Here is a 21814-nt window from a genome sequence, read left to right as displayed (position 1 = left end):
AATCTCAAATTTTCATAAAACAGTAAATTATCATTTACCACTCTTTTGGCAGACATACAGTTGTGCTCATAAATTTACATAAACTGAGTGCATCTAAACTTAAGAGCACAACAATACAACCATATTGCTTCTCACCTGTGCGTGCTTTCATTTTTTAGTAGAGCTTTGGCCTGTTGCTCACTCACAATGACAGCCTTGACTTGAGGCGGATTCATGTGGACGTTGAGCTTGCCACCTACCAGAAGTCGCACTGTGGCAGCAAACTTGGTGTGGGTTCTTAACACCTGGGGTGGCTGCTTTTCAATGATGAAGGTGCTAAACAGAGATCATAAACACAAAATGAATGATATAAAGAAAATGAAACCAACATCCATCGTTATTTGAACAATCTTATGATTTGTTGGAATTGTGTGATTTTCACCTGGTGACCAGGGCAGAGATGATATCAGTGATGTCTGAATTGAGTTTATTCAGTAGATCTTCCATTGGGCCTGGTAGAGGAAGTTGCTGAGTAAGATGTTCACAGCGTCGAATTTGTTGTCGATTTGTCCAAATGAGATCTGCCAGCTTTTCACACCTGTTCAAAATGATGGACAGTGTACAACAATTGTAATTGTACTACAATTACATCGATATAAGACTCTTTCAAAGAGGTCCACTTGTGGGATAATAACATTTTGAGTAAATGAAATATATATTTTGGACAAGAAAATCAATTTTGAAAATTATCCAAAAATACCCTCCTCCTTAAGGTATCTTTTTTCATCTCCCAGCAGCCCAAAAAGTAAAATTGTAGTCAAAATGTGAAGTGACAAATTTATACATAATTTTGGACGATGTGCAGCTAACTAACATCCTCGAAATTTCTTGCCTTTAATGTAATTTCACAAATAGTCTATCCTTATAAAAGTACACAGCGAAAAATGAAATTCAAAAACACTCCATAATGTTACCCTCCAACATGAAATCAAACAGAAGACTGACGTATGTATAAAGACGTGTCATTATCTTGGAACCTGGACACTGGCGAGTGTTTGTAATAAAGATACGACTGACATAATTTTTCTTAGGCCAATAACAATTTTTGGCAGCTAAAAATACAGATCACTGACTACTGTACTGGTTGCTTAATGTTAAAAATGATCATGAATACAACTACTTTGAATTTCAAAAGGTGTCAATTATATGAAGATTTTTACTATTCACGAGCTTGTCTGGTACTATAATACCTGGCTAATATCAGGGGTCAACAGTAATTGTATTGTTTAAGGGCTTTCCTTTTCCGTTCACAGAATACATTGTCCCATGCGATTAACTAAGTTATAAAGATATTATTTCTTTGTATATATTTTTATTACTACAAGTTAAATGGTATCATATTTAACACATTTATTCTTAATTTATGTCACACTTTTGGGCTTGTTGATCCCCAAGTGAAATGGAATTGGAATACACAGCAGAACACACCGTTGTAAGAAGGCCAGCAAATACTTCAAAATAAACCATACCATACCGGTAAAATGGGTCTGACATTTGCCTCATTGAAAAATAATTGTAAGGAGAGAGCTATCTACCTAAAATCTCACAGTTTAAATGTAAGTTAAATATAAATATGAAATGAAAAACCTATACATAAAATTTGGTCATTCAATATTTGGTGGAAATGTGTTGTTTAGTCCTCTGTGTTTATAAGTTTAAGTCACCCAAACAAAAGAAAAAAAAAAACTTTTTTATTTTTATTCCAACAGCAAAATACTCAAGAAGCAGCTCCGCAGGAGAAAGCTGCAGTTATCACTATGAAATCGCTTATGGGGCAATATTTTAGTTATCCAGTTGAAGAAATGAATGGCAAAATGTTGGCAGAGACAGTTTGTAGAACGACCAAAAATAAAGAAATCAATAAAAAATACACCAACCACCGCAGCTACCACGAGCTGTGAGTATTTTGTTAAACTAAGTCAGCTGCAGTTGAAAATTAAGCCTGTAACAAAAGTGACTCCCCTTATTATGTTAACATTTGTTTGTTGATTTTCTTGCAGTCTTCTAAAAAAAAAAAAAAAAAAAACTTTGAAAACTGGAAAATTTATCCTGAGCATTCATTATTCTACAATTTTTGCCAAACTCTTGTCTCACTTGGTGGACTCAATCTCGTGAGACATCCCATTTTGTGGAATTTTCCTGGTCCCATTCATAAAATTAACAACCTTCTTTTCTGTTTCCACCCAAGAGTATCCAAAATGAATCCTTAATCCATACCAAGACTGGAGAATATCAAGTCCTCCCTCATGAGGACCCCCATTTCCAGCTAACTGCTGCCTCCTCTTCCACTGAATGAGCTCCTCATCTAGGATCAAAGTCTGTTGTTTCCTTAGAAGAGTTAGAGTTTTTTGATGTTGTTCTGACAAGTCCTGCAAACACAGCGTGAGCCACATACTGAGAAAACTAGTGTTTTACAAAAAACACGGCAACAGACACAACAAAGAAAAGTCATAAATTGACTTGTTTAGTTAGGCTGGTGTGTAGAAAAGACGCTCAAAGACAATGCAAACATGTATTTATCCACGGAAAAAGAAGTGTGCCATTGAAGCACGTTATTGATTATACAGGTTATGAAAAGTACTGACTTATACATTTTAAAACATTGCGTGTGGGGAAAAAATGGTTGAAAACTGACCATAAGCAAATAAGTGACAAATAAGGGGCAAAGAATTTAATTTAGAACAAAAAAAAACTAAGTGAATGTAATCATTCAAGTGTCAGTTTGATAAGCAGTGTTACTCCAGTTACTTTGGAAGAGTAACTCACTTTTCTGATTATTTGGTTCAAAAAGTAACTTATTTACTTTACTGATTACTTGATTTTAAAAGTAATTAAGTTAGATCACAAGTGATTTTGTGCTGTAAAGCTCAAACGTTTTAGCTAATAGCTAATCACAACTGACAGGATTTTTAAACAACAGTTCCTATGACGGTTGTAACATATTTACTAAACTCTTAGAATTGACAAAATGATCAAGTGAAACAAATTCGTATTTGTTTTAAGACTGTTGAAATAGCCTTCTTTGATCCTTTAATACATGTGTCCGGCCCGCAAGGTTTTCTATGGCCCCCGGCATGATAATGAGAACCGGCCGGTAGGTCTACTGCAGCTGGCGCACTAATACTACGTTTCTCACGGTGTAACGGTGCAATCCTCTCTCCTTCGCATGTGAATTTCACTAGGAAACCTCTGCTTGTATTCAACAGACAGTCAACAACGTGGTCAAGACTGGCGAAACAATCAGACTATCAGCTCACATGTCACGTGCACTCCGACAAGACAGGTGTTTGGCTCCCAGCGCGACATTGAGCAATACTCCTCCTCTCATTGGTCGATGTCACGACGGGAGCCAATCACTCGTCTTGTAGGGAATGCCTGTGGCATGTGTGGTTACAGATAACTCATCTCAGTTTGACATGCAGGGACCATGAAGCACAAAGGATGCAAAAGATGAAGTACAATATGGCGAGGGAAAAATAGCTTTTATATTTTTTAAAAAGTCATTCTGGATTTCACTTAACATACTGTAATTGACCTACTTGTTTCAACTTTTAAAAGTCTTTATAAGCGTTATTAACCAGAACTAAACTTTAGTTTTTCAGTTATAAAATCAAGGCAGTATTTTTTGACCCTCACATCCTGTAAAAAATACTTTGCATGGGTTTGCAGCTAGCCTAAATCACAAATGAGTGTTCTGCAGGCAGCACCAGGGTCATGAAAGAACCTTTCATGAATTCTTAAACAAGTTTCAAAAATGTAAATTGGCTAAATTGAGAATGTTTCCTGAGTGACCATAAAGACATAAAGCAAGGGCCAGTTATTGGTGCACAGGTTTCATTAACTCACATAGAAAGATGCATGGCAGCCACAATGCTGATAGATGGGAGGGATATGACAAAGACTTTATATTACATGTTGAAAGCTCTGTTGTGTGAGCTCCCATTCCGCTTTTAAATCAACAAATTTGCCAACAAAGAAATATAAACAATTATGAAGCAGATGTTGTAGATTCATACAAGCCTGTATTTCTGTAACGTGCTGGCCTCTCTGGCGAGCCAGGCTTCCACGGTGGCCCTCTTGCTTTGAAGCGTGGTTTCCCTTTGGGTGCGCTCAGCTGGAGGTAATGAGCTCAGACTACTCAGCTGGGCTGACCAAAATGGAAGCAAGATTGGGGGGGGGGCAGAGAACCAGTAACTTCACAAGTTGGGAATGAAAAGTACCATATTTCTCAGGGTACGTCTACCTTGTTTATAGGTCGACCCCCTTTTTATTCTGCAATCTGGGTGAATTTTACAAGAACGCGACTACAAGTCTTCCCCTGACCAAAGTGGTCATATAGATCATGGCTGTCCAAATAAAACACACACAGTGTGTTAATGGTGAAATTATGGTACTTTTAGAGGCATTTTTACATCATACTGTATATTGAGTATCATAATTATTGTGGTTAATGTTGCAACAATAAAATGATTTGAATGAATGATTCGATTTGAAGTTACAATGCTTTATTTTTTGACACAGCTGAATATGAATGTCTAAAAGCCCTCAAAGGCATCATCACCATTTGCTAAATAGCTCCTCCAATTTCAATGTATGGCTCTCAGACGTGCTCTTTTGACTCCTCGTCATCTCTTCAAAGATGCTTGTTACCCTTCCACGGGTAGTCAAATGATTTGCTAATCATCACAAGTGACGAAGTAGCGAGATCAGAGCATACAAGGTTGCCCTTTACTGTCCTCACCCCACCTGCGGGCATCCATGATTGGGATGTCTCTTGCATTTTTGGCTTCCAACGGCTTGTTTAAGCATGTGCCCAAGGGCTGAAGGAGGCAAGTCAAGCCTTTTCCTTTACATTAGTCAAAGTGACTTACATAAGAGTCAAAGTTCGCAGAAAAAAATGATCTACGCAGCTTCGTTGTTGACAACAAAGAGGCAATTTGGCTAAAGTGCGTTTTTGGGATGTTTGTGTGCAAACACTCTAAAACGGATGCACACTCGACCAAATTAGGGGTATATTTAATCATTTTCAGCCTTGTAAATGACATACTACTTATTTGGCGTTATAATGTTATTCAAACTCATATATGTGGAAAAAATTGGTCTATTTTGAGTTATGCAGTGATAAGTCGACACCCGCAAATATGGGGGTAAAAAATGAGGAAAAAACTCATTTTAATATGAGTAATATGATACTAATTGGCAAAAAGTGCAACCATTAATCCATAACAATTTTTTTACCAAATTAAATCAATAAATATATTTGATGATTAATTGTTTTGCAAGTTTTTGTTTTCCAAATATTTAGCCTCTCGACTGAAAATATTTTTTTTCTTTATACCTATATGGACAGCAGACTGTTTATTATTGTGCTGAAATCAGAATAAGACACTTCCAGATATCTTGATTTTAATACAGAAAATAATGATCAACATTTTTGTCAACTTACTGAGATGCTAGATGAAATTAGCAAGCAAATGCTGCAATTTCAGTTTAAAATATTGTCCTGGTTTTAAAGTAGCTATTGGAAATGTATTCTTTTTTTTTTTAATCCGATTCAGTAATTATTCAACAAAATCGAAATATATAACCTAATTATATAAGCTTCTTCTTTCTTTCGAAACATTTCCGAATACTTGACCCTATGTTCTCTAAGACAATATGTTACTTCATGACAGAATGACTAAATGATTAGACTGCATTCTGGAAAGACACAAATTCCAAAGACAGCTGAAACTACTACTACTTGTTAAGAATTAACCATCTATAAAAATGAAATGTTGCTGGAAAACATGTTGAGCGGTTTCAACACAAAGAATGCGGCTGTATTTTTCTCATGGAATAAATGTGAATGATGGAACAAACAAGTGCAAACCCTGGAGGCGCAGGTTCTCCTGGTACTGAATGATGAAATACTCCTGGCTGTGTTGGAGCTTTCTTAGTTCATTCTCAGTCTCCTGAGTGGCTAACCGGAGCTCCTCGAAGGCCTGATTGATTTGTTGATGGCGCTGGGAGAGGCTGTCTATGGCCTGTCCCCCACTCACACAATTTGCCTGACAATACACACAAAAATTTGGAATTGTTAGAATAGCACATGGTTCCACAGTCATCAGGAAGCAGATGAGCATTATGTTTGATCATGGCCAGACTTCATTCGCCCGATTCCCAATTCACTACAACACTTACATTTGAAGCTTCTTGAACCAGTCGCTGCTCGGAGCACAGGATGTGTTTGATGCAGCGCACTAGCTCCAAAGGACAGCGGTCATATGTGCTCTGCATTGACAAACAGGGAGAGAATTATCAATGTTTATAAATAATTTAAGGATTTTGATGTTGGTCATTATTAGAAAATAAAACGCTTTGAAAAGTTAACGTATTTCTCAGTGGACAAGTCTAGATTTTTTTCCCTCATTTTCAACCTCCTATTGGGGGAGGTCAACTTATACCCGCATAACACAAAACCAGACCAATTTTCTCCACATATCTGTGTTTGAATAACATTGATTTGAATGCAATATCAGTAATGTCATGTCATTCACAAGAATTCAAATTATTTTATATAGAGTGGGCCCCCATGTTACGAGATTAATCCATTACTCGGTTGGGCTCGTAAGGCGAATTCACCGTATGGCGGGCAGTCCAAACCTATGATAAATACTTAATGCGTTTAGAATTCCTGGTAAAAACATGAAAATTGTACATACATATTAATAAAATTGGTCCCAAAATAGTATAGTAAGTGCTACGTATATACAATATACGTACATGTATAGAATCAGGAAACATCATAAATAAAAAAATAAAGGATTTATTTACCTTTGAGTGGCGCTTCTTATGCCCATACTACCCAATGAGGGTAGCCTAGGCTAGGCTAGCTTCGTGTTTCTTGATGATCTCCAGCTTCATTTCCACATAAATCATATTCTTACTTTTCTCTTTAACGTCACTAGCAATCTTGGGACTCATGGCTAACCCATTCAGGTTTGAATTAAGCAGTAAAACGCACTATAAATACGGTTTTGAAACCGCTAACGATAGAACAAAGCTTTACTATTCCGCCATTGTGAAACGAGTGAGGCCAACCAATAGCAGACTAGCATCTCCGTGAGGAGATGCCGACCAATTGCAGATCAGCATTGTAGTGACACCTTGCATGGATGCCTTGCCGGCAACGGAAAATAAGTGCCATTACCTAAAAACGCCTGCAGATGGAGACTAAATAACACAAATAAAGCCAACCCCCCTGGGCATAGGTGTCTAAGTCCAGTCCTCAAGACCGGGTGTCTGTTTTTTGGCTTTCTTTCCCTAACACACCTGATTCAAATGATTAACTTATCAGCAAGCTCTGCAGGAGCTTGAAAACAATCCTAATCATTTGAATCAGGTGTGTTTGAGAGAGAGTGTTCAAAAACATGCAGGATACGGCCCTTGATGACTGGATTTCGACACCTATGCCCTAGGGCAGGGGTGTCCAGATCCGGTTCTCAAGGGCCGCTGTCCTGCATGTTTTCCAGGTTTCTTCCCCGACACACATGATTCAAATGATCAACACATCAACACGCCCAGCAGAAGAGTGATAATGATCCTGATTATTTGAATCAGGTGTGTGAGGGAAAGAAACCTGAAAAACTTGCAGGACAGCGGCCCTTGAGGACCGAGTTTGGACCGAGTGTAATTACCTAAAAACGCCTGCAGATGGAGACAAAACAAACAAATACAGCCAACCCCTTAGGGTCATGACAGTTTTTTTTGTCGCAAAGTGGGGAAAATTCCTTAAAGACGGTACGAAAAAACTCAGTATTCCACATCACAACATAAAAATGTAAGCCGGGGATGTTGTAAACCCGGAGTCCACTGTACTTCTAATTCAAAATAATACGCATCTGTTTTGGCGCATTTGTACTTTGTGCAGAGGTAACTCACCACTGTTGCCCAAGTTTTGTAGATTCTGCATGATTGTAATGTGAAAACCAATTGCGAATTGTATTTGTATTTGCTCGCTTGCTTAGCGTATGATTCTAAACTATAGTCTCTCTGAGAACACTGTAGTGCGCATGCTGAATTTAAGTAACACCAGTAAACGGAAACTCTTAATTCTACACAATGCACCTTTAACGCCAAACAACTTTTCACACGGCAGTCAGAGCCAGGCATCATACATAATGCCAAACCTTTGAAAGTACAGCACCTTTTATTTTCTTAATTCCAAGCAACTCTTTGTGGAACAGTAAGAGCTGGGTCCCAAGCGTAAACCTAACTTGAGACTGGTCTGAACGGGTCAGTTTTGCTAGTTTACCTTTAGCTGATTTGCATAGTGGCCCAACTTGATTTTAAGAAGAAACCCATCCTCTCCTCCCTGAAGCTGGGCTTTTCTTTGAAGCTCTGCGACCAGGTTATCCAGCAAACGCTTGGCTTTGGCTTCTTCTGCTGGGTTGCTCAACTCCACTGAATCCCTTTGAAGGCACATATTTTTATTTTTTTTATTTTGGTATTACCTAACAAAAAAATACATGCCTAAAACAAGTCTCACGTACTCTTTCCAACAGTACTACAAAAGATTTGATGAGGAAAAAATCTCAAGAAAAAAATTCTGAAGGTACTAAGATCATGCAGTTTGGAAATATTTTTTTCAAAGGACGATTTAAGAGAAATTGTGAGCCAATAACAGCACAAAGTGCAAATAAAAAAAATTCAACAAAACAGTCCTGAAATGAGTAGGTGTGAAGAGACCAAAAAAAAACAAAAAACAAAAAGGGGGCACTTGCCAAATACAAGCCTCCTTAAGCCAGTTAGTGAGGGAGTGTGCGAGCCAAGTTGAGCCTGACTGCTCGTTCTTTAGTCTCGACAATGTACATGCAAATTCAGCTATTTTGACACTAAAACAATGGCAATTATGACTAAATAAAACCAATGTAGTAAATCGACGCAGTCAACTAGATTTCAAGATAATTTCATTTAATTGTGATGTGTTTGCCCATTGACGGTTAAGTTGTGGCATGAAGTTGCTTCTTTTTTTTTTTCCCCGAAGAAATTTCAATTACCAGAGTTGGCTCTCAATCCACTGGGCCAAGTAGTGCCGCACCTCGATGGGAAAGTGCTGGCCATACAGTGCCTGCATCTGGTGTAAGGCATCACCCTGCAGCTGCTGGGCTTGGATCCACATTGCCATGGTGCTCCTGTGAAAATATGAGAGACGGAGAGACAATAAAGCAAAAGGATAACAGGCCGTAAGAGAGAAATAAAACGGAATATTATGGTTTTCAATAATGCATTTGATTAAACATCTGGTGGCAGGGAGGGAGTGTGGGTGGGTGGAATTCTTTGCAAATGCGATAGTTTCTATTTGACTCTTGTTTCAAATCTAAATACGTTAACACAAAATGGCTTTTTCATTCAATTTACAAGATGTGTAAAGTAAATCTTAACCTCAAGAAAGAAGAGTTTTTTTTTTCTTTTCGTCTGCTTGGACGGATGGTTTAGCTTGCTAACGATTATATTAAAAGACACGGGGGAGGGGGTTGCCAACTTCCCACGCAGATGACACTCAAATGCGATTTATTTTATATCTAGATATTGTTGAACTGATATACCTATTGCATAAATTCCGGGCGGATTTGGAGTTTTTCTTGTTTCCAAACTGAGCGGGATATGAAAACGTGCGCCGTGCTAGTTAGCTAAAGTTATGCTATCATCTTCGCTAGCATCGTAGAGTTCAGTGATTATGGCAGTCAAATTACAGCATACAATTCAAACTTCGACGCCTACACCACGTGCCCCTTGCACGGTTGCGAATGAACCTCACCTTTTGAAGGGTGCAGGACAGCCCTGTACAGAAACACCATGGAAAAGTAGCGGACGAAAGTAAACACAACTTTTGCACGTCACATTTGTTGACGTTTGCGCTACATTCTGCTTGTCCCAGCTATTGCTGGAACTATAAATTAAAAGTAAAAAATATGGATAACTTCCGTTTTTGATTTTCACAACAAAATATTTCAAACCTCTGTATTGCGGCATCAAAAATATTTTATTTATTGTTTAACTTAAAATGTAAGGAGGACCGAAAGTGCCAAAATTTAATAAATGAATGTACCATCCAGTAATTTAATAAAAGTGTCATTCGTTAAATAAATGTTTCAATAAGTGATTGAATGTTTTATTAATTAATGATAATTGAAACATTTAATTAATTAGTGAAACATTGATTTAATGACTGACACTTTAATTAATGAAACATTTATTTGTTTAATGACACTTCTATTTAATTATTGAATGGCCACACTAAGTAAACAAAAAGGTCATTGCAAACAAAAACACCTTAGGAGAGAGAAGCACACAAGAAAAAAAGAACAGAAAGAGAAAAAGATCATGAGTGAAAAAAACATCCAAGAAAAAAGGAGCACATTTTTAATAAGGGGTGCCAAAAATTATGGAGAGCACTGCATCTGTTTTAAAATTTGCTCTAACTAAAATATGAACATTGTAAATGTTGATATATTATTCTTTTTACAGTATAGTGGTTCCTAACTAACAGTGCTACACATTAAAACTTGCATTCAGCAACATGTGAAGAACACAGCTGCATGCCCTGTTTAAAAGAAAGAAAAAAAAGGGCTTAGACTAGCATGGGTGCTCCCAGCAAAACCCAGCAAGTTTAAGTTGTGTTTTTGTACTGGGGGAACCAGCATGGACTGGCATCCACCACCATTCACATACTGGAAAACCAGAATCTCATGATGGAAGACCATCAGTCATGCTGGTCCAGTGGTAACACCAGCATCAGACCAGCACAAACCAGCATTAACCATCTTACACTAGCAAAGATTCCATGCTGTATTTTTTATTCTTTTTTTATCTTTTGAATAGTAGGTTGGGTATCTGGCCAGTATGACAGTAGGGCTGAAGATTCAATCTTACGGTTGAAGGTTTAAACACCATACAATATAGTGTGGAATGCGCTATATGTTCACTCCATTCACCATGAATAATTTGAATCTCAAAACAAAAATATTTTCAATTGGAGGACAATTGTATATGTATGTATACATACATATACACGATCTGATTTTGTGATTTTCTCCCAAGCAAAAAGCATTTGCATGGGCACACTTCATCCTTTATGTAGAAGTCCGATTATGACATGCATGGAGAACTTTCTTGAAAAGGAAAAGGTCTGTGAAAAATACACATCGGCTCTATTACAATACCTTGCCAAAACAAAAACTAAAGTAAGAACGACATTTCAATTTTGGATTACAGAGGGGGAGTATTTGAGTCATATGTTGACTGCAGTCAATCATCACGTAAAGCCGAAGAGAACAGAAAAGAAACCATCTTGACAGCTCTGAAACCTGTCATAGGCTCTAGCCAAAGATCCACCAACATGACTAAATGGTGTGAAGCACAATTAAGTAGAAGAGAGCCAAACTGAAAATCTACCAAGGGCAGACCACAAAGATCTGCCCTGCTCTCGTATCATTCATTACATGTTTACATGAAAGTAAGAAACCTTTTTTGAGGTTTTTCAGACGGTGATCTGCAACTGGAGTGGTTAGAATGCCTCCTGAATGACTTTTTTTTCTTTTTTGTTTGGTTTTATGTGGTTTTCGTTTGTCTTTTAATTGGATGACAGAGTGACGTATTTTTTTCTATATTGCACAAATATGCAATTATTCTGAAATAATTCTTCCAGAAGCGACAGAGAGGAACGAGGGTGTGGTAGGAGTTAAACTGCTTATTATAAAGACTCGGTTCTCATCGTTCACGGTGAAGACCTGTTCAAGTAATGAGTTTGGTCACCTTTTGATGGGCTGGCAGAGACTGAAGCAAGACAAATCTCTGGTTGTTAGCTACTTGGGCAAATGCAGAGAGGCTTTAGCACACAAACGTTGTCACTGAAGCAAGACATGAACCAATTTTGCTTATCTGGTAAGTCACTGCAGTGACCCGATAATGTATATGTGACACAAAAAAATGCAGACACACAAAAACAAGACTGAATTGAATAGCATTTATTAAATCATTAGTGGTCGAGTAATGAAACATTGGTAATCGGTTACAACAATGTTAATTCTCTTTGAGGTGCCGATTATTAAACCACTAAGATAATTGTGCATGAAAAAAGACAAAAGCTAGAAGATCTTATGTTCTGTTGCAAGCGTGTCAACTTTGGCTCAAAAAAACTTCTGATATGTGCCAGCAGCTGTAAGCATTATGCTCTCTGATATGCAGAATGTTTACACATCATGGACTGCATTGTGATTATGAACAAAAACAAACGTTTCTGTGCTAAAAAATAAGCTTTGACATAAAAGTACTACAGAACTTGTTCACTTAATATATTCTACAGGTTTACTGTTTTCTTGAGCCTTTTTGAGTGACTAGCCTTCCTCCCTACCTGATGTTTGAGTTACACATATGGAAAAATTCCTTGCAAATTGAATATCATTTTATTATGCCGTCACTGAACATACATTAAAGACAGCTAGGTTAGGCTCAAGCAAGGCCGCAACCCTAGTGAGGATAACTGGCGAAGAAAATGGATGGATGGAATGGAATGATGGATGGATGAATGAGAAAGACCCAACAAGGCATTTATCAAATACAACTAACTGTGATGAACAAATTCAACAACTAAATATAGATTAGTCAAACAAATGTGGAAACAAATACAAACTAATTTTACTGAAATGCTAGGAGCAACACTTGGAAAGCCGTAATGTAGTGCAGACAAAACCATAGAAATGAATGAAGTGTGCTGGGGAGGCAGCACCAAGAAGAAGGACGCCTCGCGTCTGGATAAACTGGTGAGGAAGGCGGGCTCGGTTGTGGGCACAGAGCTGGACAGTCTGACAACTGTGGCTGAGCGACGAGCGCTAAACAAGCTGCTATCAATCATGGACAATCCAACACATCCACTACACAGCATCATCCACAGACAGAGGAGCTGCTTCAGTGACAGATTGCTGTCACTGTCCTGCTCCACGGACAGGCTGAGGAGATCATTCCTCCCCCATGCCATGAGGCTCTTCAACTCCACCCGGGGCAGTAAAAGCTCACATTGAACTCAAAACCTCATACTCTGCACTGCACTATTCACTTTATACAAGCACCTTAATTATACTTGCACTAGACTCCAACGATTCACACTATTCTGTTTACACTGTTAACAAGCACCTTAAGTATACTTCTGTACTGGACTTATGTGTATCTTGTGTATTTTATTTCTCATATTTTATATCTCGACTTGAGGATACTGCTGGAAATGTGAATTTCCCTACGGGGATGAATAAAGTATCTATCTATCTATCTATCTATCTATCTGAACCACAGGGGGCAGTAGCAGGCTGCAGCGTTACACATATTTTTGGTCCTTATTTTATTTTACTGTGTAAAAAAAAAAAAACAGCATAATGTATTGTAAAGCCATTCAAAAGGTAAATGGGAACAAAAAAAAAAAAAGGCTAATTTTGCAGATCGTTCTTGCATAATTGATTTAAAAATAATAGATAAATAAGTAAATGTTAAAAAATGATATGGACAATATGAAGAATTTAGTTTTAGTCTTAGTCTATGCTGTAGTGTTTATTACATACCTATTTCCACATCCCGGTAATCAGATGTTTTTTTTTTTTTTTTTTTTTTCGCAAAACAGTAGAATAACTATTTCTCATTTATCTATTGAAATGCAATCTGATCTGATGTAATTTCAGTGAGTTATATTTTCTAAATATTGAGTATTTTGTTAATTGCTTATTGGTAATTTAAGCTTGTATTCAGTTAGCACTCAATCCATGGGTTGAACAAGCCATGTTTGTGGCATTGTACATCAGTGTTTACACACGCACACCATGTAAATGACTAAACATCAATCTGAGCTACGTTTGAATTCTTTATTGTTGTTCATGCCCTACCAGAAACTCTTAAGTGTGAATGCAATCAAGGCTTGAAGTGAATACTGTAGCGGATTGGAGACTTTCTTTTTGACCCAAATTGGGTTATGTTTGTCCCAAATGTTTCAGAATTGTCATGACTTTTTATCATTTGACCTTTCTGCTAGATGTAATTTAGGAGCAGATAGAAAAAGAAACATACAATAGCTAAAGAATGTGCAAAGTCTTAGGTCACAGGTGTCAAACTTGGGCTCTCGAAGGCCTGTAGCCTGCATGTTTTCCAGGTTTCTCTCACCAAAATACTTCATTCTAATGATTAGCTCATCAGTAAGCGCCGCATGAGCTTGACATTGAGTCGAATCATTACAATCAGGTCTGTTTGAGAGAGAAGGATCAAAATCCTTCCAGGACTGCCGTTTGACACCTATGTCTTAAGTCAGGGGTCTCCAAACTCGGTCCTCAAGGGCCGCTGCACTGCATGTTTTCCAGGTTTCTTTTCCCGACACGCCTGATTCAAATGAACCGAATCATCATCAGGCTTCTGCTGAGCTCGCTGATGACCTGATCATTTGAATCAGGTGTGTTGAGGAAAGAAACCTGAAAAACATGCAGGACAGTGACCCTCGAGTATCGAGTTTGGAGACCCCTGTCTTAGGTGATTAGCATAAACCATCTGTTAGGGACAGTTTATGGACAGTTTTCTTTTGTGAATATATTCTGATCACAGGTAGCTAAAAAGAACCATTTAAGGAGCACTGGTAAAACCCTGACAGGGGTTAGTTGTCAAATAGTTTACTCAGACTCTTATATTTGCCAACTTTTCTTATTTAACTAGGCATGGAGGGAAGTGTGATGTCCTAAATGAACAAAACAAAATATGAAACAAGTAAGGATCAAATTGGAAGAAAACAGTATGAATCTGTTCTATCCCTCTATTATGATCAGTTTTTGCAAAAGAATCTCAGGGTCGGTGTAAAAGACTTGGGCAAATTCCTTATTCTTTATCTAGTCGCTGTCTCTGTCTTTATCCTCGTTATCATCCAGGATATCATGACTATCCTCTTCATCTTCATCATCCTCCCCTCCACCATTCATCATCTCCATCTCAACCTCCACGCCTCCCTCGATCTCTTCATCCACTTCATTGAAAGGCTCGGCATTCTGGGAGACCTCCACCATCTCAGTGCCCTGGACAACCTCGATTGCGCCATCGCGGACTTTCTTCACGTGGAAGGTGAAAGGGGGCACCTTGTACACAGCAGTCTTGTCACGGGCGTAAACCACATGGTCTGGTGTGAAAGCTTTCTGCATCTTGTTGCGAGATGTCTGGAGTTTCTGCTTGCGTTCCGGATTGACACTCATCCGTGTACCGAGCTTTCCCATCTTCTTCTCAATGTTGTGTCGGGTCTTCTCCAGGTTCTCCTTAGCCTTTTGCTTTGTATTCTCAATGTTCTCCTTAGTTTTCTGCTTGGTCTTCTCCAGATTGGCTTTTGTCTTCTGTTTTGTCTTCTCCAAATTCTCTTTGGTTTTCTGCTTGGTCTTCTCTAGATTTTCCTTGGTTTTTGCCCTAGTCTTGTCCATCTTCTCCTTGGTGAAAGCCGTCTTCAAGGTTTGTACACGCTGGAGGCTACTGCGCTTGATACGCTCAGCACGGGTCTCGTACCGAACACCCTCGATCTCCACTCCTTCCTCATCTGAGGAAAGGTCTATAGTGGGTTTGTTTTCCTTCTCTCCCTCTTCCACCTCCTCTCCAGGCTCCTCCGTTGCTTCCTTGAGCTCGAGCATGCTTCCTCCTCTGCTTCCTGATACAGACTCAGAGGTGCGCATGGACTTAGAGACGTTGAGTTTTGAGGGAAGTTTGACTTCATCCTGTGGAGGAGAGAAAAAAAAATGTGAACATGAATCCATTAACAGTGCCAGATTTAAAGCAGCAGTATCTAATATAGTATAACACAAAATGCATCAACAATGGTTGAATTAATTGCTTTATTGAAGTGTCATGAATACATTCACAACTTAATATAAAATAAAATTAAATCAACACAATAATATATTTTTTGTATTAATAACTCAAATTATTTCACGGATGCCCTGCAGTCGGGCCACACACCCCACTTTGAGAAGCACTGGTCTAGTGCTCCAGAACAAGGAAACCTGATATACAGTAGCTGTGAGATCATCCAGATTTAGTAGTTTTGTCATGTTATAAGGTGCAGAGTACCTAGTTAGATTTGTTTATTCAATACTAAAACATGTGGCTTTGACTGACGCTCACATTGCCAGTTATGATTTTGGTTTGGCAGCTACGTTACATTTTAAGAATCATAACTGAATGCCAGTAATATGGATGTATAGACACACATCCATATTCTGTTGTTGCCATAGTTTGTCGTTGTTTTCTTCCCTGTCAGATTAGTAAACACAAGATGACTCAAGTTAGACACATGAGTCACTCCCCATAGTGATTAAAATGGGGTGGAATTACAGATGGTCCTTGGTTCAGTGCATTTGACAGAACCTTTCACTTATTTCAAGAAGGCTTCAAGTTTTACTCCTCTCAGTCATGACAGAGGGTGAAGTTACAGAGAAAAATGCGCTTTAACTTTGACAGATGTGAGGCAATGGAAACATCCCTTTGGCCAAAATGTTACACAAGAGCATCATCTTCCATGTAAAGCTGCACCTTTAAGCATTCCCCAATACTCACATGTATATATATTATGGCTATTACCTATTACTTGTCTTTGCATGTCAAGATTTAAGTAAAGCAATTTTCGCTCTTGGCTTTTGCAGGCTTGCTTGCAAAAAAACGCTTAACCAGTGCATTGTATTTTTGGATGAAACATGACTTAAAACCGAATGCTGTACCATTCTTGAGGATCTTTTTTTTTAAACTTTTGAACTAGATTTGTAGTGGTATCGTTAGGCATGTTTTAGTCAGCAACTTCAAATGATTGGTCGTGGAACATCATCTGTTTTATTTCTGGCTTGGTAGCCGGAAAATTGAGTCACTAATGGCAAAGTGCATCCATAAATAATTTAACAAAGTAAAGACATAAGTTTTGAAAAGGAGTAACTAGAACACAATTTAGGAAAAAGCTGCTTTATGTTTCATTTCATTTAATAATTTAATAATTTGACAAGAAAAATGTCTGTCTGTCTTGTCATTGTAATACAACACATTAAGCTAGATTTGCTTATACTTGTAGGAGCCTTGTTAAAATCTCACGTACACTCTGAAAATCCTTAATATATCCCCAGGAACTGGTACAAACTTTGAGAATCGCTGGGATATATAAATACAGTAGTGGTCAAACATTGGAAAACATCCTATCATACTGTGATTTTTCAGTATTTACATATATAAAAAAAAATACTGTAATTGTATATGAATACTTACAGTAAGCCATTGACATGATAAAGAACTATTATTTGGTAAACAAAAAATGTAATCAAAATAGTAAAGGTTTTACATTTTCAATTTGAAGTTGTTTTCAAACATTCATTTGATACTGTTTATCACAGGTGTAATACTCAAGGCGTCGGGCTTGATCCGGCCTGCCCCATCATTTATGTGCAAAATATTAATTTGACTTCAAGTTTCTGGCTTGAACACGAAACTTTCAAGTTGTCTTCAACTTAAAAAAAAAATGGGAGGGGGGGGGGGGGACAACCATTATTTGTTACCAATGTTTTTTTTTTTTTTTTTAACAGTTTTTACTGGCCTCTGTTGTCAAAACATAGGTACGAGTAAGTGAGGAACACGCTTAAAATTTATTTGACTTCAAGGTCATTGTGGCCCTCTGACACAACTAGATATACAATGTGGCTCACGATAAACTACAAAGGGGGTCACACTCCTAAGCCTCCCGGTAGGATCTAGTCAGGGGTGCTGGAGAGGAGGGTCTGTCAGGAAGTCGAACGTCGGATTCAGAAGGACCAATGTAGTTTTTGTCTTGGCCATGGAACAGTGGACTAGCTCTACACCCTCAACAGGATCATCGAGGGTGCACGGGAGTTCGCCTAACCAGTCTACATGTGCTTTGTGGACTTGGAGAAGTCGTTCGACCGTGTCCCTCAGGGAACTCTGTGGGGGGTGCTTCGAGAGTACGGGGTACCGGACGCCCTGTTATGAGCAGTTCAGTCCCTGTACGACCGTTGTCAGAGTCGAACTCGTTTCCGGTTGGACTCCGCCAAGGCTGCCCTTTGTCACAGATTCTGTTCATTACTTTTATGGACGGAATTCCCAAGTGTAGCCAAAGCATTAAGGGGGTACAGTTTACTGGTCTCATATTTCATCACTGTTATTTGCCTATGATGTGGTGCTGTTGGCCTCCTCACGTTGTGACCTCCTTGGTCCTCAGTCAGAAAAGGGTAGAGTCCCCGCTCCGGGTCGGGGATGAGGTCCTGCCCCAAGTGGAGGAGTTTAAGTATCTTAGGGTCTTGTTCACAAGTGAGTGTAGGATGGAACGGAAGATCGACAGACAGATCGGTGCAACGTCTGCTGTTTTGCGGATGCTGTACCGGTCTGTTGTAGTGAAGAAAGAGCTGAGCCGAAAGGCGAAGCTTTCGATTTACCGGTCGATCTATGTTCCTACCCTCACCTATGGTCACGAGCTGTAGGTTGTGACCAAAAGAATAATGTCCCGGATGTAAGGGGCCAAAATGGGTTTCTGGACTCTCCCTTAGAGATAGGGTGAGAAGCTCGGTCATCTTGGAGGGGCTCAGCATCGAGCCTCTGCTCCTTCGCATTGAGAGGAGCCAGTTGAGGTGACTCGGATGCCTTTCGCATGCCTCCCGGACGCCTCCCTGGTGAGGTGTTCCAGACATTTCCCTCAGGGATGAAGCCCCTGGGATGACCCAGGACCCGCTGGAGGGACTATGTCAGTTGGCCTGAGAAAGGGGAGAGGGAAGTCCGGGAATCTCTGCTCAAGCCCCTGCAACCCAATCCCGAATACAGCGGTAGAAGATGGATGGATAGTTGGATGGTTCACGATAAAAATGAGTTTGCCACCCCTGCTGTATTTGAAAATTGCATTCTGTATAGGATTATTTACATAAACAAAAGTAGAAAAAGAACCACGAATAATGACATCTACAGATCTCATCATAGTGACTTTAGTTTGCAATGTTTGTTATTTGTAAAGTTGCATGAAGGAAGAGCAAGCAAGCCTGCAATTATACAGTACAAGAATTCTCTCTACAACATTCACATGTTCAGACAGGTAACAGGTGATGGTGCAAGGTTCAGTCACACAATGGTGACCTCAAGCGAAATGTGCTTCATTTGGGAGGTTTGCCATGAAGCAAAAACAGACTCAATAGGCAGTTACATTGAGATATAATAAGTTCTGGTAGTAAATAGATTCAGTTTATTGTGTCATGCATAATTTTAGGTAATGTTATTAAAAGCAATTTACATTTTTAGATGGACATGGCTTGTTAAGTGACACCATGTAAGATTTAGACTGTTTTTCACTGAAAACGAATACATTATTAGAAATGTAAGAAACTTTAAATATAATCGTAGGTCTAGGTATCATTAAATTGTATTACATGAGGGGTGGCACACCTCCGGAGGTCACCATGTCTGTTATAGCTATGGACAATAGGAGGTGCTGCATTTACCGTAAAGGCCCTAGAGCTCCCACAGGCGCATGCGAAAAATTACACAGTATCCCTTTAATGATGCAAGGCGTATTAGATGAAATACAGATTTGCTCAGTTTGTCTTAGACTTGCTGTTAAATCACCACTTGCACCTTCAAATAACTGGCTACAATAATTAAGCTTTTTACAGCAACTCTAGTTTCTCTTTTACATTTTCCATTGCCTTCATTTTCTTGGCTCATCAATCAACCAGCCATCTTTCTCACTTTTCTACTGACATTTTCCTCTTGTGCGACCCTTCACCTTTGGAATACAATGCACTATAGATTGTTAATGAAGGGATGGAAAAGACACATAAGTGGTGGGAGGACTTCCTTTTTCCATTAGAGTAAATCTTGAAGGTGGATGTACTCGCGAATGGCAACACTCGCACATGTTTGTGTGTTTTCCTTTTGTCGAAAAAAACAGGAAGACAACAGAGTCCGAACAAAAGACACAGGAAGATATGCTGTTCTGCTGTCGCATGAAGCAAGTTCCAGCACAAGCTGAATGATGCTTCAGTTGTGGAACAGTGGAAACCTACTTAGCAGGAAGATGATAGCATCAAAGGCCATGAGCTCCAGGCAAGCAAGATGAGGGTGGGGCACGAGGTCTCCCGGGTCTATTGTTTTCTGTTGAGGCTTGATGGCGGTTTTATGAAGGTATTGTTATGCAGTGTCTTGGGTAAACTTGACCTTGAAAGAGGAATCCTGGCTTTCCTGACCAGCTGCGTTGAAAGGAAAATGGAAAATATTTGCCATGCTTGAATTCTTGCTAGAGTCTTGTTGAAAAGTCAGTGGATTCTCGAAATTGCTTGGACCACTGTTGTTAGCAACTGAAGTCCAAAGGGTCAAAATGTCTTTCCACATAGATTTTAGAGAGCTCGGTCTACATGAAAAACAAATTACTGTGGTACCAAACGTACCAACAATAGGCCGCACTGTTACATCTAATTGTCTGTAATCTTAGCCAAGTAGAGGCCAGCACAAATAATTGACATCATACAAAAATATTCTCACACGCAGAAAGTGTTGTTACGATATAAAAATTTTGTTCACTGAATATCATTTTATGTAAACAAATAAAGTCCAATATTGATTTTCATAAAATGCCTTGCCACCTATTGTTCTTTTACCTGCAATGCACTTCATCAGTGGTTCTCAACCTTTTTTCAATGACCTGTCAATTTTTGCAGTGGTATGTTAGGGGTGCATATTTATGAAGCAACACCAAGCGATAATCACGTCTGCTTTATTTTTTCTCATCTGCAGGAAAAGTATGCCACTGGTTGAGCATCTGCTAAAAGAAAAAAAAATAATAGAGGCAAGGCAACATTTTAAAATGGTGTCATGACAACATCCATCCATCCTATCCGTTTTCTAGAGCCACTTATCTTCACAAGGGATGCAGGCTTACTGGTGCCTATCCCAGCTGACTTTGGCCATTGTCCGGGGACACCCTCAACTGGTTGCCAGCCAATTGCAGGGCACACAGGGACAAATAACCATTCACCCACCCAGTCATACCTAAGGACAATTAAGTATGTCCAATACACCTGCCGTGCATGTTTTTGGAGTGCTGGAGGACGCCAGTCTGCCTGGAGCGAACCCATGTGCAACAGAACATGCAAACTCCACACACGAAGGCCGAGGCAAGGTGGACTCGGGTCTATGAACTGAGAGGCAGACGTGCTTCTCCACTTCTCCAACGTGTGACCATCATCACAACATATTTTGGCAAAAAGATGTTTTATGTTCAAATTAATTTGCTCTTAATTTGAAGAGAAAAATGTATTCTACATATCAAGGAACTGAATAGCATTATGGTAAATTTGATTGGCTGATACTTGAAGAAACCCTGTTAATATATCACGTACAGTACCACCTTGAATTGCCTTCACGTATTCCCAGGGTACTCGAACCGCCATTTGAGAACCGATGCACTATATTACGTACTATGATTTTGACCACCTGTAATTCCTTCATGTCTCTCTAGTTATCTTAAATGAGTCATACTCTATGTGTTCATTTTTCAGATGACACTCGTTCACCTGTGAAGGATTCAACCTACAGACACGTTCCTTCAAAGCTCATACACGCACATGCATCATGAAACACGTACAGGGTATCTGGGAAAGTTCAAACATTCACCATGTTGTGTTGTCTTCCTGAACACACTAATTTATTGGGACATTGTTCTCCATGAAGCTGCTGCGCCAAAGGCAGGAAGGTACAC

The 21814-nt window shown here is 39.1% G+C and overlaps 2 protein-coding genes across 2 annotated transcripts in view; both read right to left on the bottom strand.

Moving 5' to 3' along the window:
- The window catches only part of LOC148409242 (signal transducer and activator of transcription 5B-like), a 22695-nt gene extending 12738 nt beyond the window's left edge, over positions 1–9957 (bottom strand). Inside the window, exons 1-9 of the mRNA XM_088439145.1 lie at positions 9842–9957; positions 9081–9215; positions 8336–8492; positions 6223–6312; positions 5912–6089; positions 4056–4186; positions 2257–2408; positions 422–577; positions 136–315 (exon numbers count right to left, since the gene is read on the bottom strand). Of these exons, the coding sequence (XP_088295271.1) occupies positions 136–315; positions 422–577; positions 2257–2408; positions 4056–4186; positions 5912–6089; positions 6223–6312; positions 8336–8492; positions 9081–9208 (1172 nt within the window). The 5' untranslated portion in view covers positions 9209–9215; positions 9842–9957. The remainder of the gene's footprint in view (positions 1–135; positions 316–421; positions 578–2256; positions 2409–4055; positions 4187–5911; positions 6090–6222; positions 6313–8335; positions 8493–9080; positions 9216–9841) is intronic.
- A 2078-nt stretch (positions 9958–12035) lies between these two features.
- Positions 12036–21814, bottom strand: part of LOC148409241 (caveolae-associated protein 1-like) — a 28817-nt gene continuing 19038 nt past the window's right edge. Inside the window, exon 2 of the mRNA XM_088439521.1 lies at positions 12036–15800. Within this exon, the coding sequence (XP_088295647.1) occupies positions 14937–15800 (864 nt within the window). The 3' untranslated portion in view covers positions 12036–14936. The remainder of the gene's footprint in view (positions 15801–21814) is intronic.

Source organism: Hippichthys cyanospilos, chromosome 17, assembly GCF_059441005.1.
Source record: "Hippichthys cyanospilos isolate Australia breed blue-spotted pipefish chromosome 17, RoL_Hcya_1.0, whole genome shotgun sequence".
NCBI lineage: Eukaryota > Metazoa > Chordata > Actinopteri > Syngnathiformes > Syngnathidae > Hippichthys > Hippichthys cyanospilos.
This window is presented reverse-complemented; position numbering and strand designations above follow the sequence as displayed.